The sequence below is a fragment of the Gracilinanus agilis genome, chromosome 1, assembly GCF_016433145.1.
Source record: "Gracilinanus agilis isolate LMUSP501 chromosome 1, AgileGrace, whole genome shotgun sequence".
Taxonomy (NCBI): domain Eukaryota; kingdom Metazoa; phylum Chordata; class Mammalia; order Didelphimorphia; family Didelphidae; genus Gracilinanus; species Gracilinanus agilis.
In genome coordinates, this window is record NC_058130.1 from 554,868,207 (window position 1) to 554,891,539 (window position 23,333).

The 23,333-nt window shown below is 39.1% G+C and overlaps 1 protein-coding gene across 1 annotated transcript in view; it reads left to right on the top strand.

Annotated features, from left to right (window-relative positions):
- Positions 1-20,861, top strand: part of MTCL1 (microtubule crosslinking factor 1) — a 168,104-nt gene extending 147,243 nt beyond the window's left edge. The window contains exons 14-16 of the mRNA XM_044666826.1: positions 831-862; positions 4,356-5,913; positions 19,659-20,861. Coding sequence (XP_044522761.1) covers positions 831-862; positions 4,356-5,913; positions 19,659-19,853 — 1,785 coding nt within the window. The 3' untranslated portion in view covers positions 19,854-20,861. The remainder of the gene's footprint in view (positions 1-830; positions 863-4,355; positions 5,914-19,658) is intronic.
- The last annotated feature ends 2,472 nt before the right edge of the window (positions 20,862-23,333 follow it).

A 23,333-nucleotide genomic window follows, 5' to 3' on the forward strand; every position in this document is an offset into this window, starting at 1 on the left:
GAACAGGTTCAGAGATAATAATATATAGATATTTACAAATGTTATCTCCTTTATCCTCACAAAAACCCTGGGAGATGGGTGTTTTTATTATCCCCATTTTATAGTTGAGGAAACTGAGATAGAGAGAGGTTGTAACTTGCTCAGGCGCATGTAGTTAGTGTCTGAGATCAGATTTGAACTCATATCTTCCTGACTTTAGGCACAACACTCTTATCTACTGCATCACCTCTTTAAAAATTATAAAATGCCATAATAATAATACATAATATCATTATTAAACTCCTTTAAAAGAGCATGGAAGAAATAACTTTCCCTGTCACTCTAGTTCCAGCCATCTTCTTTATCTCCTTATGCTATGGTCATCTCCGTTCTTGCTAGACCAGTACCTTCCCTTAGAGTCCGAAGTGTCCGTATCATACTGTGCCTTTCATTACTCTGGCCAGGACCCTCCTCTTAACACATATCCCGTTCCCCCACTGCCTGCCACATTTCTCTATAAGATGTGTCTTAATTGTTTAAAAGTTTTATTGACATGTTTTATTTTTCAGTACAAACATTTTCAGATTATCCCCACCCCATGAGAAATCTCTGGCAACAAAATAAGCCAAATAACTAATTATAACAAAGGCTAACTGTAACAAACTAACCAATGCTAAGAGTACCTTATCGGAAAATGCATGCAGCATTCCATACTGGTAGCTCCCTTCCCTGTCTCTCTACTTTGTATGAAGTGTTTTTATGGGCTATTTTCTCATGCTAGAAGCCTCAGAATAAAGCAGCCAAAATCGGATTTATCTGTTTTGTTTTGTTTTGTTTTGTTCCTCTTGCAGGAAGAAGAAAACTACAAGGGAAATCTTCAAAGGTAAGGTGAATGAAAATCACATTAGCTAAAGTAGGCCTGAACTGAATTTCTTAATGTTTGATGTAATTCATCCTTTTTGTAGTAGCTTAGTCTTCTTAGTCTTCTTTTTATGGCTATGAAAAAACAAATGTTATCAGATTTTTTTTGTGTTCCATTAATGTGATGTCATTGATCACTTAAGAACTAAAAGATCAAACATGGTTCCATCAAGAACTGGCCTTTGGTTTGGAATTTATCCATATTATGTTGCAATTTGATATGTATAATGCAGGGAGGGCTCTCATTAAATGATTACTTGAAAGTTAACTTCGCAACTGTGGCCCTCCTCAATTCAAAACAAAACAAAACAAAACAAGGGTAAGGAACCGTCTGCTGCAAGATATTTCATCCAGTTAAGAACTTAAATGAAAAGTTTTTATTTTAAGGCTTACTGGTCATCTCTCTTGAGGAAATCATAAATGAAATAGTGGCCGTGGTACATTGGAATGAGCACTGGATTTTATATTTCCTTAAATCAGAGGAAGAGGACCTGGGTACCAACCCTGGCTCTGCATCTTACCGCTTGCGTGACTTTGGGCAAATGAGTTAACCTCTTTGGCTTCCATTTTCCTCATTTGCCAAATGAGAGGGTGAGACTTCAGATCTAAGGTCCCTTCCAGCTCTAAACCTGTGATACTATGAAGTATCTAAGAACTGTTCCTCTTCTACCTACTGCGGTTCTTTCTCCCCTATTCTCTTTTTAAATAGTCCCTCTCTACCTTTCTTCCAATCCTTTCTTTCATTCTGTAAAAGTAGATCCATTTGCACTAAATGAAAGCCTTTGTTAGGTCATGTTGACATTTCTAGCTGTCCTCATCCTGGATTCTCTGGTGAAATTTGACTCCGTCAATTATTGTTACCTTACTTCTTCCCCTACTCTCAGAGTCACAGACTCATAGGGTTGAAAGGGACCTTGGAGGTCATTGGACTGTAGCCCCTGGACCTCTTTAAACTACATTTCATCTGCTGCTGACCTTGCATTCTGTCTCAAATCTGCACTTTCCTTATAGTTTCTTCCTCCTCATCCTGACTGCAGTCTCAACCCTCAGTGCCTAAATTGGAGCTAATTCCTGCCTTTAACTATTCCAGTTTTCTCTCATGGGAGAAAAGCTTACAATTTTTGCTACCTTGGAGCTTCTACCTATCCCCTTCTCACCCTACCCTCTGTCCTCAATATCTATCCATGCTCTAATCCTTGCCAGTACCACCACCCCCTTCCATCATGATTCCATATTAGTCTGTGCCACTATCAACTCTGATAGTAGGAGCTTAACTGATTCGGTACCTTAGTGGGCTGGACTTGTTACCTCAAAGAAATATGGGAAGGATTGAGGCTTGGCTAAACCATTCTAAAATCACTTTCAGCTCCTTAGAAGGGAAAGGATTCTAGTAATTCAGGTAGTATTGAACTTATTGTTTGTATTTGGGGAGCGGAGCTAGAAGTGAGCCAGAAAGAACAGATGACAAGGTTTCAGCCTCCTTTTGCCTCACAACTTTTGGAATGCCTGCCTAAAAGGACTGTGCCTGTCAATAAGTCACACCATTTCCCGTTTTTCTCTCATTTCAAGCACGGATTACTGGTAGCCATCAATTACTCCAAGTGTTTATTAGCTAGTTTGTGGATTACTTCAAGGTGATACAAAAATAGAGTCTGACTATCATGACTAGATTGGAATAGTAAAAATGGTACTCACGATGGAGAGCCCTTTTCATTTTTCCTCAGAGAAACAAATATGAGGAGAAATAGAAGACTGTGGGTCATGCCATGAAGCCTAGAGCCTGTGTTAGCTAGCTGCCCTCATATCCTGAATCCTAGTGTAAAAATTTCACTAAGAAAATGTGGTAGCTAAGTGGTCCAGTGGATTGAGAGCCAGTCCTAGAGATGGGAGGTCCTGGGTTCAAATCCGACTTCACACTTCCTACTATGTGATGCTGGACTAGTCACATACCCTATAGCCTAACCCTTACCACTCTTCTGCTTTGGAACCAATACACATTAATGATTCTAAGACAGAAGGTAAGGGCTAGAAAAAATGGTTATGGGAGAAAGACATAAGATCAAGGCAAGATAGCTGAACCAAACCAGCCATGAACAGTCATTCCTATTGAGGAAGAATTTTAGATGGATCTATTCCAAGATCCTTTGGGGGGTTCCATTTCCCCAGGGAGTGTCCTAATGAATCTCAGATCAAAGATTTACCCAGAGGCATTTAAATTTATGGTTAGCTATTAATGGATGCTCCAGTATCCATAGAGTCTAGGGAAATGTAGATTCATGGAAAATAAGAACTAGAAGGCACATCAAATTGTTCAGTGTAGTCCATTCATTTTAGAGACAAGGAAATTCCTCTGGGACAAAGATAGACTCCAAAGTCAATCATCTGCTTTTTCCCACTTACACACAAGATTCTAGCTCTGACAAACCATCATGGTGGAGCCTAAAAGTATATATATATATATATGTAGGGGAGAGCCTGAGACGCTAAAGCTTTCTCTCTGAGTGACTAGAGTAGCTGGCATCCTAGCCATTAATCGCCCACTTCTTTTCCATACAATGACATGTAATTTACCCCAAGGTATCACGTGTCAAAAGACCTTAAAGATGTCAGGCAGAAGAAGTCTAGGAAAAACTGAGCAGGCTTGGGTAGTTTACCTCTGACTCTTTTTTCTATATTGTGTGTGTGTGCGTGTGAGCATGTGTGTCTGTCTGTCTGTCTGTGTGTATGTGCATGCGTGCTTTCAGAATAATCTATGTTGGGGGAATTCAGGGGGAGAAAGGCAGAGCGCTCTGTATCTTTGCCACCAATGTGTTCTTTTCATCTAGTGAATTAGGCAGCCACAGTACACAGTGGATGTGGCCTGAAGAAGGGACCTTTGGGCCATAAGTCGATGTGGGCAGGAACAGATAGATTTTTGTAGGAGAAATATTGGTAGATTATTTTCCAGGTGGAGGTAGGACATTTACTTGTCATTTTTTTTCTTTTTGCTGTCTGGTTTGGGGGTCTTTCATGGCTTGTTAAGACCTCCTCCAGAGAATGGCTAGGAGCCAATAGACGAGAGAAATACAGGGTTTGATTGGGGAAGTTGAAACGGTCGACCGAATTGAGATTCAGGGATATTATTTACGAGTCAAAATATTCCATGCTATCTTGCCTTTTGTCACAGGGGAGAGTTGGTTGTGTTAAATTCCGACTAACACAAAACCACCAGAACATTTCTAGAATATACCAGGGTCCATGAAAACACCCTGTGGGATCAGCTGATGCCTGAAAAAGCACCATCAAACATGGAAGTGTACCACAAGCATTAAAAGTGCTCTTTAGGAGAGGGAAGTTTCATCTACAAAGGGGGAGCAAAAAGAATGACAAGGGTCCGGTTTCCTTTCACCGTGCCAGAACTTTATCTAGCAGGATGTGTGGCGGGTTTATGATCTCTTCTTTTCTGCTTTTCTCAGGGCAGTATCAGTGTCCTCCATGTCTGAGTTCCAGCGCCTGATGGACATTTCTCCCTTCCTGCCAGAAAAGGCCATGCCTTCTGCCAACCACAAGGAGGACATCACTCCTCCCTTGTCCCCTGATGACCTGAAGTACATTGAGGAATTTAACAAGAATTGGGACTATACTCCACCCCAGAGCCACAGGAATGGGTTGGCTGAGAAGCCACCGGATTCCTGGGCAGAAAGGACCGAAGGGGGGAGGTCAGGGAACGATGTCCCCGGGTCATCGTGGTACCTCACCACAAGTGTCACCATGACCACCAACACCACGACCAGCCCAGAGCACTGCCAGAAGCAGCCTTTGAAGAGCCACGTCGTTGCTGACAAGATGGGGGTGCGCGTGTTTCATAGCCCACCGGCAGTCCGCAGATTTGATAACTCAGTGATGGCAGGCAGCGAGGAGAAGGGCCAGGGGGACCCTGACTTGTTGCTCTCTGTGAACAAAGCCAAAGGGAGCATAGGGGAGGCAAAAGCTACCTCCCCTGAGCACGCATTTGGCAGGTGGCCCTGTGAACACCCAGGGCACCACAGAGACAACTTGGAGGGTGGATTCCACCCCATGGAAGGCCCAGTTTGCACTACCGTGGGCTTTTCCTCCTCCCTGCATAGCCTCGAGATGTCCAAGAACATGAGTGACGACATGAAAGAGGTCGCCTTCTCTGTCAGAAACGCCATCCACGCCAGCCCTAAGAAGCCTCAGGTCAAAGATATGGCCTGTCAGACCAATGTGTGCAAGACAAAAGGAACACAGACCACCCAGACCATGAATGTGGGCCTACAGACTGAAACCCTGCGTGGTGGGAGTATCACCAGCAGTCCCCACAAGTGTCTCACACCAAAGGCAGGGGGGGGCACCACACCCGTGTCCTCCCCCTCCAGGAACCTCCGGAACCGGCAGGTGTCTCCTGCCATCGAGAAGGTGCAGGCCAAATTCGAACGCACATGCTGCTCCCCCAAGTACGGTTCGCCTAAGCTTCAGAGGAAGAGTCTCCCTAAAGCTGACCAGCCAAATAGTAGAACCCTGCCAGGGACACCCCAAAAAGGGTACAGTGAATCTGCCTGGGCCCGCTCCACCACCACAAGGGAGAGCCCCGTGCATACGACCATCAATGATGGACTCTCCAGTCTGTTCAACATTATCGACCACACTCCCGTGGTCCATGATGCCCTCCAGAAGGGAGTTCGGGCTGGCAGCCGCTCTCGCTCAGCTGAACCCCGACCGGATCTGGGCCCAGGTCAAGAAACAGGCACAAGTTCCCGGGGAAGGTCACCTAGCCCCAGTGGGGCTGGCACCGAGACATCCAGAGAAGAAGGGGGGGAAGGTACGCCTTTGAGACAGGACTTATCTGCTCCTCCCGGCCACACACTGACTGAAAATACTGCCAGGATCCTGAACAAGAAACTTTGGGAGCACGCCTTAAAGGAAGAGAGGAGACAGGCTGCCTATAGCCCCCCGAGTCTTAATAATGACAGCAACATGGGAGAAATGATCAAAGCTGAACCAGGGTCCATTGAGGTAATGAGCATCTTTCCCTCCCTTGGTTCACTGTCTTTGTATCCTAAGCTCCTACCCGTTGGCTTTTTTTCTGCTAAAGGGTGGCTGTAGCTTGAGCTTAGGACTACTACAGTCATTTGGCTTTAAAGAGTTAAGAGAAATTGCCAAGAGTTGTGGGACAGGGAGGTGTCTGGTTTAGGGAAGAGGGGAATTAAGAAAAAGGTAAATCCTGAGCTATTTCAAGAGAACTTGTAATGAAAATGTGGATTGGCCCAAGCCAATCATCAGTCATATGCTAGTGACAACTGCTTATTTTTCTAAGGACTTTCATTATGGGATCATCATATATAAGTGTGTATGTACATCAAATGTGGTAAACTAGGATTCTTTTTTTTTTCTTGGTGGTAAGTGTGTATATCAAAGCTGCCTCCATTCTCTGCACCACAGGTCTTATAGATGACAAAACCATTCAGAGTTTGGAATTGGCTCCTTTTGGTCAAGTTGTGAAGTTGTCAGTGTGTATACTAGAACATCAAAGCTCTCTTCTTCCTGAAGGAACCAGGATAAAAATGCTTAGATTCTAATCTTCTCCCCATACTAGCTATATGACCTTGAACATGTTAATGAATCTCTCTGGGTTTTGATTGTCTGTTAAAGTGAGCATAATATAAATTTAAAAAAATTATAAATGGAAATTATATGAATTAATAGTGATGATGATCATAATTTTTATTAACCTTGTCACAACATGCTAAACCAAAAATTATTTTACATGTGTAATATGTATGTCCACATGAATCATGTAGATATGTATGTATTTGGCTTGCAAGTGGCACAGTTAAGTATGATCTGAGGTCTGGCCTTCCTCTGCAGAGAAAAGGAGAGTTGAGGACTATGTCCGCATCCCTAATATACCAGCTCAGGGAGAAAGGGACAGACAGGTCAAAGAGCACCACTCAAGCTGGGTGCTCTTTCTTCTCATCTATGGAAAAGGTATTAGGCTAGACTTATATCTCTCTGTTCTCTTTCAAGTATTAGCAGTCTAGGAGATGAGAGTTTCAGAACAAAAGCCTTTCCATGAATAACCTTAACAGGTAAGGTAGTCCTTAGATTATACTCATTGGCATAGCTCCTTTTCTCCAAATACTAGTAATACAAAAATCTCATCGTGGAGAATGGTTGTTGAATAAACCCATTTATCTAAGCAAAACAGTGAACAGAAATCAGAAAGTTAAGCAGATTCGAATATACCCCCAAATGCTCAAGAATAAATGAGCTCTTCCATTGAGGGGTAAGATAAGATCTCAGCTCAAACTAAGAGATTAAGAACTATCTCACCTAGAGGAGGTTTATTCTCAGCAGTCTCTTCTCAGCAGAATTTCAATCAAGTCCAAAGGACTTAATTTCCCCCTGTGGTCACCATTTGAAAGTCTTTTTTTCTCTCCTTCACCTTCCCAGAGTATTCCCTACCTATGTTTTTCCCAAAGAATGTATGAAACCAATGTAATAAATAAGTCTCTTATGTAGGTAATGCTCAGCATTCTCTCTACCAAACAGGAGTCTTGTCTTCTTTCACATATGCAATAGTGCACAAAACCATTCCAGGTTTGGAATGTATATTTATGTGTAATTTTTTTTTTAATTCGCTATCCTCATCTCTGTAGCTAGAGAAATTTTAAAAAATACCTTATCATAGGGTTGGTATCAGAAAATAAAAATGAAACCTGCCTTATAGTTTTTCTATGTGAGAAAGCAATTTGCTATACAACAATAAATACTATACTGAATTATGAGCGGAGTATAGGGTACACCGGGTTAGGAGTATCTTGACCCTTTATAAATAATTAAATGAACTTATTCAGTGTCTCTATATTTTAAAAACCTTTCATTTTTTTAAGACCCAGTTTAGTTGTCATGTACTCCATGAAGCTTTATCTGATCCCCTGGCTAGAAGTGATCCTTTTTTGTCTACGTACATATCTTATTCTAACTTGTATCAGAAATGTGTACAGATCTTATTCTTCTATTAGAATGTAAGCTCTTTGAGGGCAGGGGCTATGGCATTTTGCATTTTTGTATTCCTAGTGCCTTGCACATAGTAGGCACTTAATAGATGTAGAATGAATTAAATAAATATTCTGAATGCTTGGCACCCTAGGACAAGTATATTCTGAGGGCTGATCACTGGACTTAGAAACATCCCATAGCTATCCTGCTCCATGGCAGAGAAGCAATTCGATTCATGATGTCACCCTTCTTCCTTTTGTTCTAGGCTACCATGGCTACTGCGGATGTAGGCAGGATTCCCAGTTCTCCCAGGTTCCCTTCTTGCCAAAAGCCACAACTAATTTTTCACACCAAAGCATTATTATAAGTAATGGTCAGATTTCCAAGACAATCTGGAAAATACACCCAATTCTGGACTAGACTCTATGTTAGATTAAGCTCCATAAACATTTATAAATGACAAATTATTGTTTCATCTGCACAGTTTTAAGGGAAAATGCAGCTTGAGCTCTAAAGAACTGACTGAGCAATGAATTTGGATGGTGGAGGAGAGGAAACTAAAATTAAGCTTTGCTTATATAACCAAATGGGAGCTAGTGCGAGAAGCTTCCTGGTGAGTTTGGCTTCATTTCACAGAAATCTATGAGCCTCCATCATCATTCTCAACTACATAAGATCTAGACATGAACCAATAGTTTTCTGAGTCCACAAAACATTTCTCATTTGATCTGCCTTCTTGATCACCTGCCCCTGACTTAGGCCTCTAGTATTAATTTGCTATTTTCATTTAAGAGCAAACAGGTCAAGAAAAAAAATTCTAAGAATTTTGAAAAGAATGTAGCTAGCTGGAAAGCCACATTCATACTTCTTACTGACTAGTTTTTAACACATTTCTCTTACTATTTACTCATTCTAGGTATTAAAAAATCCTGAAATTTCCATTCAATTAATCTTTTTCTCTCTTAAGTTAGGATTATTATCCCCAATATTTCCAAAAGGATTCCCTCTCCTTGTTCTATTTGCCCTTTACAAATGACACGTCAGACATTAGTCCACCCACTCCTTTTGTGGGTCTTCTCAGATAATTTACATTTTTCTCAATAACAGGTTTAAAGGTGATATCCCCAGAGTTGTTTGCCTATAGGGTTCCATTATCTTTTTTTTAACCTGTAAAACTTCTGTCTAAGAATGGTTTCTAAGTATCTGTTCCAAGGCAGAAGAGTGAGAAGGGTTAGGCAATTAGGGCTAAGGACTTGCCCAGATTCACACATCTGGCAGGTGTCTGAGGCCACATCTGAACAAATCTATGTATTTATTTAATTAATTTAGAATATTTTTCTATGGTTACATCATTCATGTTCTTTCCTTCTCTTCCTCCCTCCTAGAGCCAAAAAGTAATTCCACCGGGTTTTACAAATAACGTTTTTCAAAACCTATTTCCATATTATGAGGCCATGTTTGAACCAGGCCTCCTGCCTTCAGATTTGGCTTTCTATGCACTGAGCCACCTACCCACCCCTTCCATTATCTTTTCGTTAACAGCTCTCGACATTAGAAAGTTTAACCACTCTGGAACAACACTACTCTCCACCAAAGTAGATCTTTGTGGAGTTTCTCTTTAACAGTTCCTACTTGTTTGTCTAATTCAGTGGTTCCCAAACTTTTTTGGCCTACCTCCCCCTTTCCAGAAAAAATATTTCTTAGTGCCCCCAGGAAATTATGAAACTATTTATTGAACTCAGAATAGAATGTAATACAAAAAAAAGTGTGGCCATCGCCACACCCTTGGATTGCTGCAGCACCCATCAGGGGGCGGTAGTGCCCATTTTTGAGAATCACTGGACTAATTTCTATTGTGAATAGCTTTTCTCTGTATTTATGTTTCTCAAATTATATGGCCTGAACCTATGGTTTCAGTAGTATAGGGAACAATCTCTAGCTTAATGCCCTACAGCTTCAAACTCTAGAAGACTGCCTGAGGTCCTGAGAGATTAGGAGACTTGCCTAGGATCACACAGCTAGTGTGTGTCAGAGGCAGGTTTTGAACCCACGGCCTTAAGACTTTAAGGCCAACTTTCTATACACAATGCCACATTGCCCCAAAACTTCAATTTCCTTATTCTATTGCCATATTTTCCTACTCATACTCACTCAAGTCATCAATAATATTTTCACAGTATCTAAACAATATGTTTAGTACTCTTCTGAGATATGAAATGATAACATGTTTTAACTTTAGTGATTTTCTTTGTTTCCCCTAACACTTGTACATCTCTTCTGAGTTTCTGATAACCCTGGAATATTTGATACCACCTAAACCAGTAATTAGCCAGCTCATGAAATGGTTATTTCCTCCTTAAAGATCTTAAATGAAAGGAGACCTTCTAATGAGCCACCTCCCCGCAAAGCCTTTAAGCATCCCTATGCTACCAAACGTGGCATCATGAAACATCACCTTATAGCCTTTGTGACCTTGCCAATAATATCAGTTTTTTCTTTTTTTTTAATTTTATTTGTTTTTTTTTTGATACATTAAAATTCCCAGCTATCTCCCTCCTTCCTCTCCCTGAAATAGAGAAGGCAGCATTTAGCAAAAAAGATCTATATATGTCTAAAACTATGTCTTGCTTATTTCTATTTATCAGTTCTTTCTTTGGATGTGGACAAACATGTCATTCTTCAATATTTCTTTTGCTATATATAATATTGTCTTGGTTCTGCTTTTTTCACTCTTCATAATTTAATGTAGATCTTTTGATGTTTTTCTAAAATTAACCTGCTCACCATTACTCACAAAACAAAAAAAGAAAACAGACCAAAGGGTCAAGAATATTGAAGGAAATAATGGGGGGGAAATGAAAAGGAAGGAGGTTTAGCATTACCATATTTTAAACTGTATTATAAAGCAGTAATTACCAAAACTATCCGGTACAGGTTAAGAAATAGAAAAGTAGATCAGTGGAACAGGACAAACATATAAAAAACAATAGTAAAAAATGACAGTTATATCAGTTTTACAAATGAGTCGAGGTGCTTTCTTCCATGGAGGTCCTCCATGCAATGATGATGAACAAGGAGGCTACCTTGACTCTTAAAAGCTATGATAGTAAAGCATGGAGTCTAGCAGAGACAACCACGTTGAAAAAACTTTGGATATGGATCTTCAACAGATTATATGTATATATCACTCCTAGAAAGAATACAGCTATAGTTAGAGAGGTTCTGTGGCAGAATATTAGTTATTTAATAATGAATTTGGGGTGACATATTAGCTCACAAAAATCACCCATGAAAGCATGAAGGAGTGGAAAAACAACCTGAGAGTCAGGAAGGCCATTTTCAAGTACAGCTTCTGACACATATTAGCTGTGTGACCCTGGACCTACCTCTCAGTTTTTCATGCCACACAGTAAGTTGCAGAACAGTTGTTGATAGCTGGGTTGATAGGAGTTAAACTTGCTAGTTGCTTAAATCAGTAAATCACAGAAGTAAACTTCTTTCTCTAAAAAAATGCATAGAAAGATTATTTAGTCAATCAACAAGTATTTATGCCCTAACTACATGCCAGCCATTAGGCTGGGGATAAAAAAAAATGGAATAAGCTATATGCAGATAACTATGCATAGACAAGATACACACTGTATTAAATGAAAATAAGCAGTATGAAGGAAGGAAGTGTTTATGGTGGTAAAATCATGGCTCCTAGAAGTATACATTGTGAAGTTCAAAATATATTTTGCGTATCTTAAGCTTTAATTTGTAATCCTGAAATTCATAAACAATTTGAAGGGAACTAGCATAAAAGATGTTATTTTAATTCCCGTCTTCTTCCCTTTTACTTCTGCCTTTAAATTTCAGCCAATGTACAATATTTAACTCTTCTCTCCTCCTTCATTTCCTCCCTGCCTTTCCTTTCCACTTCTCTCTTCTACCTTTCTCCTTCCCCTCCTCTCTTTCTCTCTCATCCATATTTATATATGTATGTATGTCTGTATACACACATACTCACACACACTCTATTTCCATATTCACGTATATATATATACACAGAGAAAGACACACACACTCCTACTCACAAAACAACTTTTCCCAGAAGATCTTTGAAATTCTACTTTGCATTCTGGGCATTTTGCTTTCTCAGATGAAACATCTAAGATCCCTTCATCATAAGCTCTTTGAGGCAATTTCACATGTCTGAGCTTTTGATGTATTTAGCTCGTATAATATTTTCTATTAATTGTTTCATAGCCTAAAATTGAAAGCATTACGATTCAGAATTTTGAGAATCCCACTTTTCTGCCTCCCTCATATCTAGTTCACCCTCAAGACTTGTTGACTTTTCTCTCTATCGTATTTCTCAGGACTTCGTGCTTAGCAATGCCTGGCAAATGGTAGGTGCTTAACAAACTGACTAATACTTCCTTTGTTTTTATCCATGATATAATTCTAATAGTTATAATTCTTAAATATGCCTTAATCATCTTGTGTTCAGATGCCTTCAGGGACCTCCTCTCATAGTTCCCTTCCTCCAGTCATTTTTATTTATCCAAATAGTCATGCATGTCAACAAGAATCTCCTTCTCAAGTTCATTGTTTCCCAACCCAAACTATGCCACAGACCAGTAAAATATCCAAATTGTCTATGACAGATCTCTTCCTCCAAAGCTTTAGCGCAACAATTCTCACAGAGGAGGTAAAGACTTAATCCTACAATGCTTTAGTTTTACAAAGTGCTTTCCTCCCAACAAGCCTGCAAGGTAGATCATTATCCTCATTTTAGAAATCTCAGAGGGATTAAGTGACTTGCCCATAATCACACAGCTAGGAACTGTCAGAGTCGGAATTCGATGCCAGATCCCTTGAGTTCAAGTCCAAGGCTCTTAATTTCTGCTTCTCCATCCTGACATATAGGAACAGTAGGCCATAAGAAAGTGATGGTTTTTTCATTTGGGGTTTTGGGAAGAGGAGAGCGAAAGTTTTGTGAACCGATAAAAATATGCCTCAGTTTATTGCTGGCCCAAGGATAGACAACTTGAAAACAATAATTTAATGTTCACTGTTACTCACTTGCTTAAAACAATAGTTCCTGTTCCAGGATCTCAAGTTATCAGGGTCCTTCCCCAATTAGCTGTCACTCCCATAGCTAATTTCTTTTATCCACCATTAAGAACCCAGGGCATCTATCCTTTCTACTCTAGCCAAGCAAACCTGCCCTCCACCCCTTCTAAGGGTTTTTTACTCAGTTTTTTGAAAAAACATATTTAGACCAACTATATGACTTTCAAAGTATTAAAGTGACATACTATCAGTCCCAGAAAATGTTTTGGAAAAATCTAAACATACTATGCAGAGCTGAGACATGAGACTTGCTTTCTCCTTCTTCAGGCAAATGAAGAACTCAACAAAAACAATAAGAATAATTTATATCAGAAATGAGTTTCTATATCAGAGGCACAGGTGACTTTACATGGAAGTTTTTATTTAAAATGTCCATAATGATCATAATTATTCAATCCTATAGTTAAAGAGTCATTCAAAATTACCCATCGCCTTGTCTAGGATGTTTAATGATTATTTTGAGGACATTGACTTGCCTTCTTGGTCGGCCGCAATAATTTTTGTGAACGTTGAATTTGACAGTACTTAATTGCCTTTAGTACAGTTCTTTATTGCGTATGTACATTTAGACATTTTAATTTCACTTACAGGCATGATTATAAAATTTTTACTATATTATAGCTCTCAAATACTACTTTTTCCATCACTTGGCAGAGTATATTATGATAAAACTATTTACTCAAGGATGGATGTTTATTTGTGCCCATTCCTCATTACTGCTTTTTAAAAATTGGAATTGTGAAAACAAATTCTCCCAGAAAGGAAAGGAAGAAATTCCTGGCTCTGATACTAGCTTACTGTGAGTGACCTTGGGTGAGTCACTTAACTTCCCTGGGCCTCAGTTTCTTCACCTGTAAAAGTTCAGTGATATCTAAAGGCCTTAATTCTGTGATTCCATTTCAGTTGTTTAGGATATCCTCTACCATGTTCAGCTTCTCCATATAGTTTTTTGTCCCCTCCCTCTTCCCCATTGGATTAAAATGCCCGTAATTACTGCAACCCAAACCTCTACTTACTACCTAACTTATTCCCTACAAGAAAACTTGAATATTTTCCACACATTTTTTCATATGCCAGTTATGAGTTTGCCTATACCTTATGAATAGGGCTGCTGGCTCTACTAGATGGGTCCAGAGACTCCCAGAATCACTCACGAGGCTCCTGCCTCTAGCAGAAAGCCTGTTTTTCCTGAGACTTTGGGAAGCTGAGAGGTCACCTCAGTGTCCTTCATTGCCTTTCTTTTTGCCCACTTTCTTATACACCAAATGAACTAGAAATAAATGGACTCTTCTCTCCTTATCCCCTCCCAGAATGTAGTACCAGTGCAACCATTCTCTGTGCATTACTGCTTCCTTTCTACTACGCATGCCCTCCCTAGATCTCTCAGTACTAAAACATTCTTCTTTGTTCAATCCACAGATCGGCTAGATAGAATCAGAAAAGAAAATGTGTGGATCTGTTACTTTATCTCTTTTGGGAAGACTCCACAAGAATAGATTGTATGGGAGTTTATAGTCTTAGAACATTGCCTATAGAGGGGCAACTGGGAGTTTAAATACCTTACCCTTAGTCACACAGCCAGTGAGTATCAGAGAGAAAACTTGAATCCAGGTCTTCTGTCTGGCCTTTGAGTTCCATTCTCTACTCATTGAATAATAATAGTGCCTCTCCTTCAGGAAAATAATTAATAAAATATGACTGTCTTTGGGAGGCTTTTCCCATGACCTAAATCATCTGTAAAGTTAAATACATACTGTGCAAAGGACAAATATTGCTGATTAAGTGTTCTTAGGTGACAAATGATGCCTTCTGAATGTTCTCCATCAGCCCTGTCTCTGGGGCCCAGTTCTCCTAGGTAAGTGCTGGTTTTTGTCATGGAGGCTCTCTTTATGTGGGAATGTCCTGCATCCCCCAGGAACCTGGGGAATAAGTTCAAGGGCTTTGCGCTCAAGCATTAACTTGGCTGTGCCTGCAGTTGTTGTTCCATGGTTGGGAATGAAACAGCAAATAAGTTTTAGGAAATGAACTTGTGCTCTGGGCTATCAACAGATTAATGAGTTTTTCTATAAGCCTTCAATGAGAGGAATAAAAGGGCTTAATGAATGAATCACACCACTAAGGTGTACAGAAAATGGTTTTTATCATGGCTAAGCTGGTGCCCTTTGAGTTTCTTTTTTAAAAAGAAAAATCTTGTGTTTCTTACTTTTCCAACTATTTCCAGCCAATGGAATCGATTGGCTTCCTTCTCTGCAGCCTGGCATGATGTTGGCAGTCCAGCACCTGCATGGAGCATTGATTGGCACCCCTTCTTCCTTTTCTCTCAGAGCTTTGCTTGATCTCTATGTCCCAACTCAATTATTTAGTTCTCTAACTTGATTCAATACATTAGAACTTTTTGAAGAATATATTTCCCCACCTTCCTCCATATTAATGGACCAGCTCTGGCTCTCAAGTGAGCCCAATAGAATCAGAGCAACTTCCCCTCGATGCCAGTCAGTAGTGCCTAACCCTACTGGTTCACTGAATACTCTCTGAGCTGCCTACCACAAGCTCGTTTACCAAATGCTAACTCAGACATTCAGATCCACTGGAAGTCGATCTTGTTCTAGGTTCACAGGATTCTTGCTCTTGGTACAAGGGAACCAGAGTAACTCTGTAGTCTGTTCTGGTATATCTTTTAGGGAGAGAACAACCCATCTCTGTTGCTAAGCTCACTGTTTTAGTTCCTCTTACCTCCCACTGACAGCTGTGGTACCTATTTCAGCAGTCAAGGAGGAAATGGTGAGAAGCCAAAGCACAAAAAGAGATGCTATCCTTCAAAGGTCAAATTCTCCACCTTGGCCTGCCATCTATCCTCACAGGTTTCAGTGAAAAAGAGTAAAACAGAATCTTTAGAATGGGTAGTGGGCATATCCTGATCTTTGTGAGTTAACTAAGATAGGCAGCACAATTGTTTTCCTGTTTCTCATAGTTTCAGGACCACAGGCCACATTACTCAGATTTCCTCATCTTAGTTCACCAGGAAGGAATTTGAAATGTTAAAGACAGAGGAGAGATTGGAGAAGTGACTTAAAACTGGATAGGAATCTCTGCTGTGCTATTCCTCAATGATACATTTTGTTTTTTCAGTCATTGTTTCTCAGCTCTGAAATGATGAGAGATGATGGGTCCTTTCCTCTGCTCAGAAGCCTACATTATCTGTGTGCTTTAATATAAATGTGCCCAATTCTGTCAAGGACTTGAAGTTTTTACCTTGTTTGCTTCCCACAGGGGATGGCTGGGAGGGTTACCCACAGCCATCCTTCTCGTTGACTATATAATATCTTTACTCCATTTTCTTTTTAAAAATTTATTTCCAACCTTTTTGCTTCTCTTTTTTCTCTTTCTTCTGTCTGTTCTATCCAGAACCAAACTGTCTTACTAACAACCCCCTGGGGACTCTAACTTTGCCTGCCTCACTGCTGTAAGTGCTTTCTACCTTGTTTTCCAAAACTCTCTGAACGTATCATTTTGCATAACTATTGGTTGGTATTTGTACCCTCAAAGAAAAAAACAAGAATGTGTGAAGTTAACAGTGACCTATTGTACTAGTTAGCCTTCTCCAATACAACCCAAAATTGATATGTTGAAGTCAGAATAGGGAATAACTCCTGTGAACTTCAGCTCAGGCCCTACTACTTAATGGGAAGAAATTGATTTTCACTGAGGCTGGGTCAAGATTGATCCCACCTTAATGCCTAGGAGAGAGAGGCATTTTGCAGCCATTATAGTAAAAAGAATTGGCTACCAACGAGGTCAGACCATTTTACAGAATGAAGAGGTATTGGCTTTGATAAGATCCTCTTTTTACTGTGGCAAACAGTTCCAGCCCAGAATTCTCCATCTAGACTTTTGAAAGAACCCTAATTTTTTTCACCAAGTCCAAACTTGCTTGCCAGTAAGTCTCCCAAGAGAAATAGTGGTGTAACCTACAAACTGTGACCAAAAAATGAGATTTGGTTTTTTTTTTAAAGAAAAGATCCTGGAATATATGCATCCAAATGCAGATCTATCTTTATCTTGATAAAGATTTCTTATTCTAGTCAAGCTGTCAGTGCTTGAAACATTTTTGGAATGCCTTTTATAAAATTGCTTTAGGAAGCAGCTTAAAACCCACACAAGGAAATCCATCTCCAGATTTATAGTCATATCCTTTTTTTTCCTAAACAAAAACATGATTGCACAGCTTTAATCAATAATCTTACTCTGCAGATGGATGAGAGTTACCTTTGGCTATTTCCAAAAATCAAATCCATCCTCGAAGACAAAAAACATGACATCACTGAGGATATTCAACACAATGCCATGGATTCTGGAAACTATTCTATAAGGAATAGCACAACAAAGTATTATCATGGCCATGAGAGGTGACTCCTTCGAAGGAGGTTGTCCTCACTTGACTGGGCAGAGAGGTTTTGGCATTTATTTTACAAAATGGGCCATGTTGTTTTATTATCCTACCTCAATGCAGAACCTTTCTTTACTGTGAGAACTGGCAAATATGTTGCACAGTGGAGAGGATATCCATTTATTTTGAGTAGAGTTTTGTAGCAGGTAAAATGTTCCAATAAAAGCTTTTTTTCCCCCTAGTCAATGTGAGAACATTATAGGGATGGGGTATGGAGCTGTGAGAGAGGAGCTGTGATAATCCTAATCAAAAAAAAAAAAACAAAGAAAACCACAAAAGCTTTTATAAAGCTACATAAAGCTATTAAAATGCCAGAAGCAGAGACACAAATCAACCAAATGGGTACTTCCTCTCCAGCCGGTTGTGACTTTTACAGGTATCACAGCACATATGGCCTTCTGTCAGAGAGGCCCAAAACAGAGGCATTTTTCACAAAGCATATGTTCTCTTACACCCAATGCACTGGGGTGAGGTAAGGACATGGAGCTGCTATTCCTAGTGTTGACTTGTGTCTCAGCAACTGATACTATTTTCCCTGGCGAACCATTCCTTAGGGATACAGCACCAAGGAGGGTATGTGCTTTGTTAACTATACCTCCTCCATTAACATTTAGCAGTAACCCCTTGGAAGTCAGGGACTATCTAAAAAAAAAAAATTATCTTGAATTAGTTAGTATTCATTTAAAAATTCTTTCCATCTACTCCACAGAAAGGTAGGGAATTATCCTGACTCCTTTGTCATCTCAGATCCAGTCAGGCAGTTCAAAAGCTTACTTCAGCTACTCTCTGTTGCAGTAGCCACCTTTGATTCTTGCTTGTTCCTTCAATGTCATCCATCTTTATTTCCTGGTTCATGTCATCCAGACATCATATTACAATATCTTGCTACTGCTCTAATCAGCTTTCTCTCTTATCATCATCCTGTTGTCTTCATGTTTCATGTCCCTTGTATTAAATCCTTCTATGGTTAACTGACTGCCTGAGTGGTTATCAGTCTCCTGATTTTATCACTGTTCTTTCATTGCATAATATGGCATGCTTTCTGCCATCTTGTTTGCCATCTCAACTTTTGGTTGTATGACTGATATTAGGACTTAACTTATACACCCTGTGTCAGCCTCCTCATCACTGCTGTGTATATTTTCAAATGCCATCATATTTCCATTTATGGCTTCCTCATTTCATCAGATAAAAAGTAAGCTTGGCAACTCAACTTTTTTTTTTAATGTGAGATACCAGCGAACCCTTTAAATTTTGCTATCGAGGGCATTGCACAATATTTCAATATGTAGTGCAGATTTCCATTTTCAGGATATGTGTAGGATACCTTTAATGGAAAATCACAGGTGTGCTATGCCTCTAATTTTTATGATACTACTACTATGAGTCAATACTGAGAAAAACTAGACCCAAATTAAGTTTTCTATCTGTAGCATTTTTTCTACTTTGTAGGTTTTTGTTGAACCTGTTGTCATTCAGTCTGGAATACCATAGTAGCTTGTGGCCAGGTTTGTTTTTCTGTACATATCATTGTTAATGCATTTGGAAGAAGTCACTAATCTCAGGCTTTGTTCCTACATGGATACCAATGCAGACGATGGCATGGCCTAACTAAGTAATTTTGTATATCTTTCCTATAACTACACAGATCATTATTAAGATAAATAAAAGACTAATTGGAAGCACTAAATATATATATTTGACCAATTTAATTGTCTAGATAATAGTCACAAAATCTTCTCTCCGTATCTTATTGACATTCCAACCTATACTTGAAGCATCTCTGTAATGATAGTCTCTTTACATGAATTTTCTTACAGATAAGACTGGCCATTTTTTTTTCATGCCTTACTGTCTGCAAGTTAATGTATGCATTGAAAATTTTCATCTAACAGTATCGATCTTAGTTACTCTCTCAGAAGCAAAGGAATAGTTCATGATCAAAGTAAGAATTAAACATGACCCATTCTTTCTGCTCATTTCCTTCAGACATTCTCTAACTTTCACTTGGCATTTGAACATAGAAAGACTTGCATTATTTGTCTATATTGTGCTCCATTTTAAGAAAGACTTGCATTATTTGTCTATACTGTGCTCCGTTTTATCAGTTCTTCACTTTGACTTCATTTGAGGATATAATGACAGCAATATTATCAATGTTAGTAACTCTCTTTTTCTTGTCTTGGCTATGAAGGAACTACCTTGTTCTGCGTTAGCTCCACCCCTAGAATCCTGCTTCTCCCGGCCCGAGAGACCAGCAAAACGTCGTCCTCCTTCCCGTTGGGCCCCACATTCCCCCATTGCCTCACAGTCTCAGTCAACTGGAGACCTGACATCCTTGGAGGAAAATGGCGGACAGGAACCAGCAGTGGAGAAGCCAAAAAAATGATGCAAGCTGGCATGAATTATCACAGAATAATTCACTGTATTTTGCATAACCATACCATCATCATGACCCAATCCCTGTCCGTAAGGAGAAATGTAGTTTTCCCAAGGTCAAAGAATGTTTAAAAACAAACAAAAACAACGCAGCTGCTGAATGTTCAACCTGTGAAACAGAAATGTTTCTAGAATGAAACAGTTAACGTGCCTGTAATAACTTAATTTTTTTCATAGCTCAAAAAACTATTTTTGTCTCCATCTTTTCTACACACAGTATATTAAACAAAAGGTTAATAAGATATAAATTTAAAGAGTAAGAATTTTAAAAATGTACATTTTAAGAGATTCTGAATGCGCTCGCTCCCCAAATACTGACTGCCTTTTTGTTCAATTTGCACTGTTCCATTTTGGTTTGGTTTATTTCCATGTTGACTTAGGGTGTTTTAAGTTAATTTTGTTCTATTTTGATGTCAGTGTTATTTTTTTAAAGGAAGATTCTTGAAATGTTTAAGATTATATGAAACATCAAATTTTGTGTAGTAAAGAAAGCAATTTAGCTGACTAGAATGGTATTCAATAGACTGGAGGGAATACAGGTCAAACAAACACATTAACCAAAAGTCACAAAGAAGGCCTCTGTAAGGCTTATGATGTTAGCTGTATAATCCACACGCCATGCTTGACCTGCATGCCTTTGGGTTCCAAGCTCCTGCGTGCATGTACATACTGCTACTGTACTCTGACCATCGCCTAAATGTGAGCCAATATGTTTAACTGTCGTATTGTTGTGAATTTCCCTGTACTGTACTTTTATTGTTGGTACTATTGCATTGAAGCAACAAATACAACACATTTTTAAATTGTTGTTAAAAGTTCAGCTAGCGATGTACGGTGTTTACCGAGAACTTCCTTGCTTGGAAAATATATTAAGAAAAGACATGAGAATACCAAACTTTATGAGATGGTTGTGTCACTGTATAAGACTGTGGTGAAGTAAAAATAAAGCCCTTGGTATTTAAAAAATAATCAGATAGCCTGTCTTTTTTTTCTTCTCTCCACTGTCCTTCCAACCTTATTTTAGTGATTCAATCAAACGAGTTTTCTAGAAGGGGAGCTAGATACTGTATCTAAAAAGAATGCATTGTATAGAATAGAGTATTATAGTAACACGTGTACCCTGTACAGATCAGGTTATAATTTAACTCTTATCTGTATATAAGAGGTTACCTGGCTAGAAACTTGATTTCAGCCATACCAGAGATAAAATATAAAAGAAGAAAAAAAAGATGCTATTTAAGACTCTTAGGTTAAAAAAAAAATGCTAACTTCTCTATTTATCGGAGAGGTCCCTTAACTAAAAAGTCCATTCCTGTCAGGAAGAGAAAATCTTAAGCAAATAAATATTCTCAGTCCTATAACTGTTGCTGAAGTAACTGACCCAAACATCACATTTCTGAAGCAGGGAAGAGGTGGATATCAGAGGGAAAGTTCTTTTAGATCACAGTATTCTCAAGTGGTTGGACTCTTTCAGAGACCCTGCATTTCTACACTATGCAGTACAAATCACCATTGCCAATGGACAGAAGAATGAATTGATAGATAATGTTCTATAAAATCAATCAAAATTTATCATAGAATATAAACTTAGGTCCAATAGATGTAGGAAAGGAAGGAGTTTCAACCTACACCATAACCATACCTTTTTCTGTAGTCAAAATAATCAGCTTTGGTCTCTCAGAAACTTAGTGTCTCAGATGCTAGAAGCTGGGACAGCACCCAGAGAGATGAGGGGCAGTGTTTCTAGCTAGAGCCCTGGCAGGACCTGGAAAAGAAATCAAAAGATTCATTCATCTTCAATGATATTGAATGACAATAGGAAATCAAGTCTAAGCAGGTCATCGAGTGAATTGTTCATAGAAGGGCACACATCTTGAAAAAAGGAGTCAGATAAAACAATAACCACCAGACCTATAACTAGGTCTATCAAATCAATCAATAATCACTAATGAAGAATCTCCTGTTTGCCAGGCATTATGCAAAGGTGGGAGGGCGGAATGAAAACAAAATAGTTCTTCCTTTCAAAAACCCTATTAGCTATGAAGTGAAACAAAGTATACAAATGGGTAGGGTGTGTAGCCCATAAATGTTTCATATATCTATATATATATATACATATATATGTGTTTGTATATATATTATCCAGTAGGGTTTGTCTAAATGTGTCTCTAAGGGTAGCTTTAATAGATACATCTGGAATCTTTCTCATCCTCTCCAAGAAAGATTTTGATTCCAGCCTTGAGAACTATAGATGAAGGAACCACGAGCCTGGCCACATTCTTCTTTGAGAAAGAGATGGGTGCAAGACTAGAATTTTATCTATTTGCTCTCCAAATTATTGCTAGTCAAGGGGAAGTAATTTTGGGGGGTCACACTACTTTGCTTTTCCCTTATTCCTTAAAGAAGAATGAATACCTCAAACTTATATCTGCAGCCTTGACTCCCACCAAATGCTAATTTTATTTTAAACCCATCACAAAGAATAAATAGCAAGCAAATTAACCTATCCAAGCAGATATCACAAATTAAAGTCAGAGAAGTTATACCAGAAAATAGAGTGAATGAACTTTTTAGATGAGAGTAAGCAAGCTAGAACTCAGAGATATATTGAGAACTGACCCTCTCTTACATATCTACCTTCCAAAGTTTGTTCTCTCTCTCCAAGCATTTCTCGATGGAGTGTATATAATCACTTGTACCCTCTCTTGAAGAAGGAATAAGGAAAAACATCTCTCTTCTCCAAACCTCTCAGGCCAATGTCACTCTAGAGGCACGTAGTCATTTTTTCCATGAATGAGGAGAGTCATGTACAAATATTCCAGGCTTAACTTTCAGGTGAAGTAAATACAAAACAGATAAAAAGTAAATTTCTTGAACTGCACTAACAACTTGGGGGACCAAAGGATAATGCATTTGAACCAAACTTAGGGATTCTAAGAGTCAGAGGAGAAGATAGAGTATATTCTTTGCATGGAGGCTGGCTCATGCAAAGGCAGAAAAAGGAAGTGAAATGTAATGTGGGAGGAAAAGTAAGTAGGCCAGTATAGTTGGAATATATAATGTGTGAAGGAGAAGGCTGGGAAAGTACCAAGGACAAAATTGTGAAGAGTAGAATGCCAAAAAAATCAAAAACAAGAAGTTCTTATTTGAAGCTAGAGGCAATGAGGAATTCCTCAGGCTTTTTCAGTTAGAGAGTGACATGGTCAGACCTATGCTTTAGGAATATCGCTTTGACATGTTTGGGGATAACCAATTAGGAGATGATGGCAACAGTCCAAACAAGAGATGATTAGGCCACTGAAGTAGGACGGTGGCGGTAAGAATGGGGATATGAGGACAGATATGATTCTTCCAGAGATCAAGCATTTCAAAGACACTGGCAGAATTTAGAGCAATTGAACCAAGCTTCTTGTCAGCAAGAATAATTACC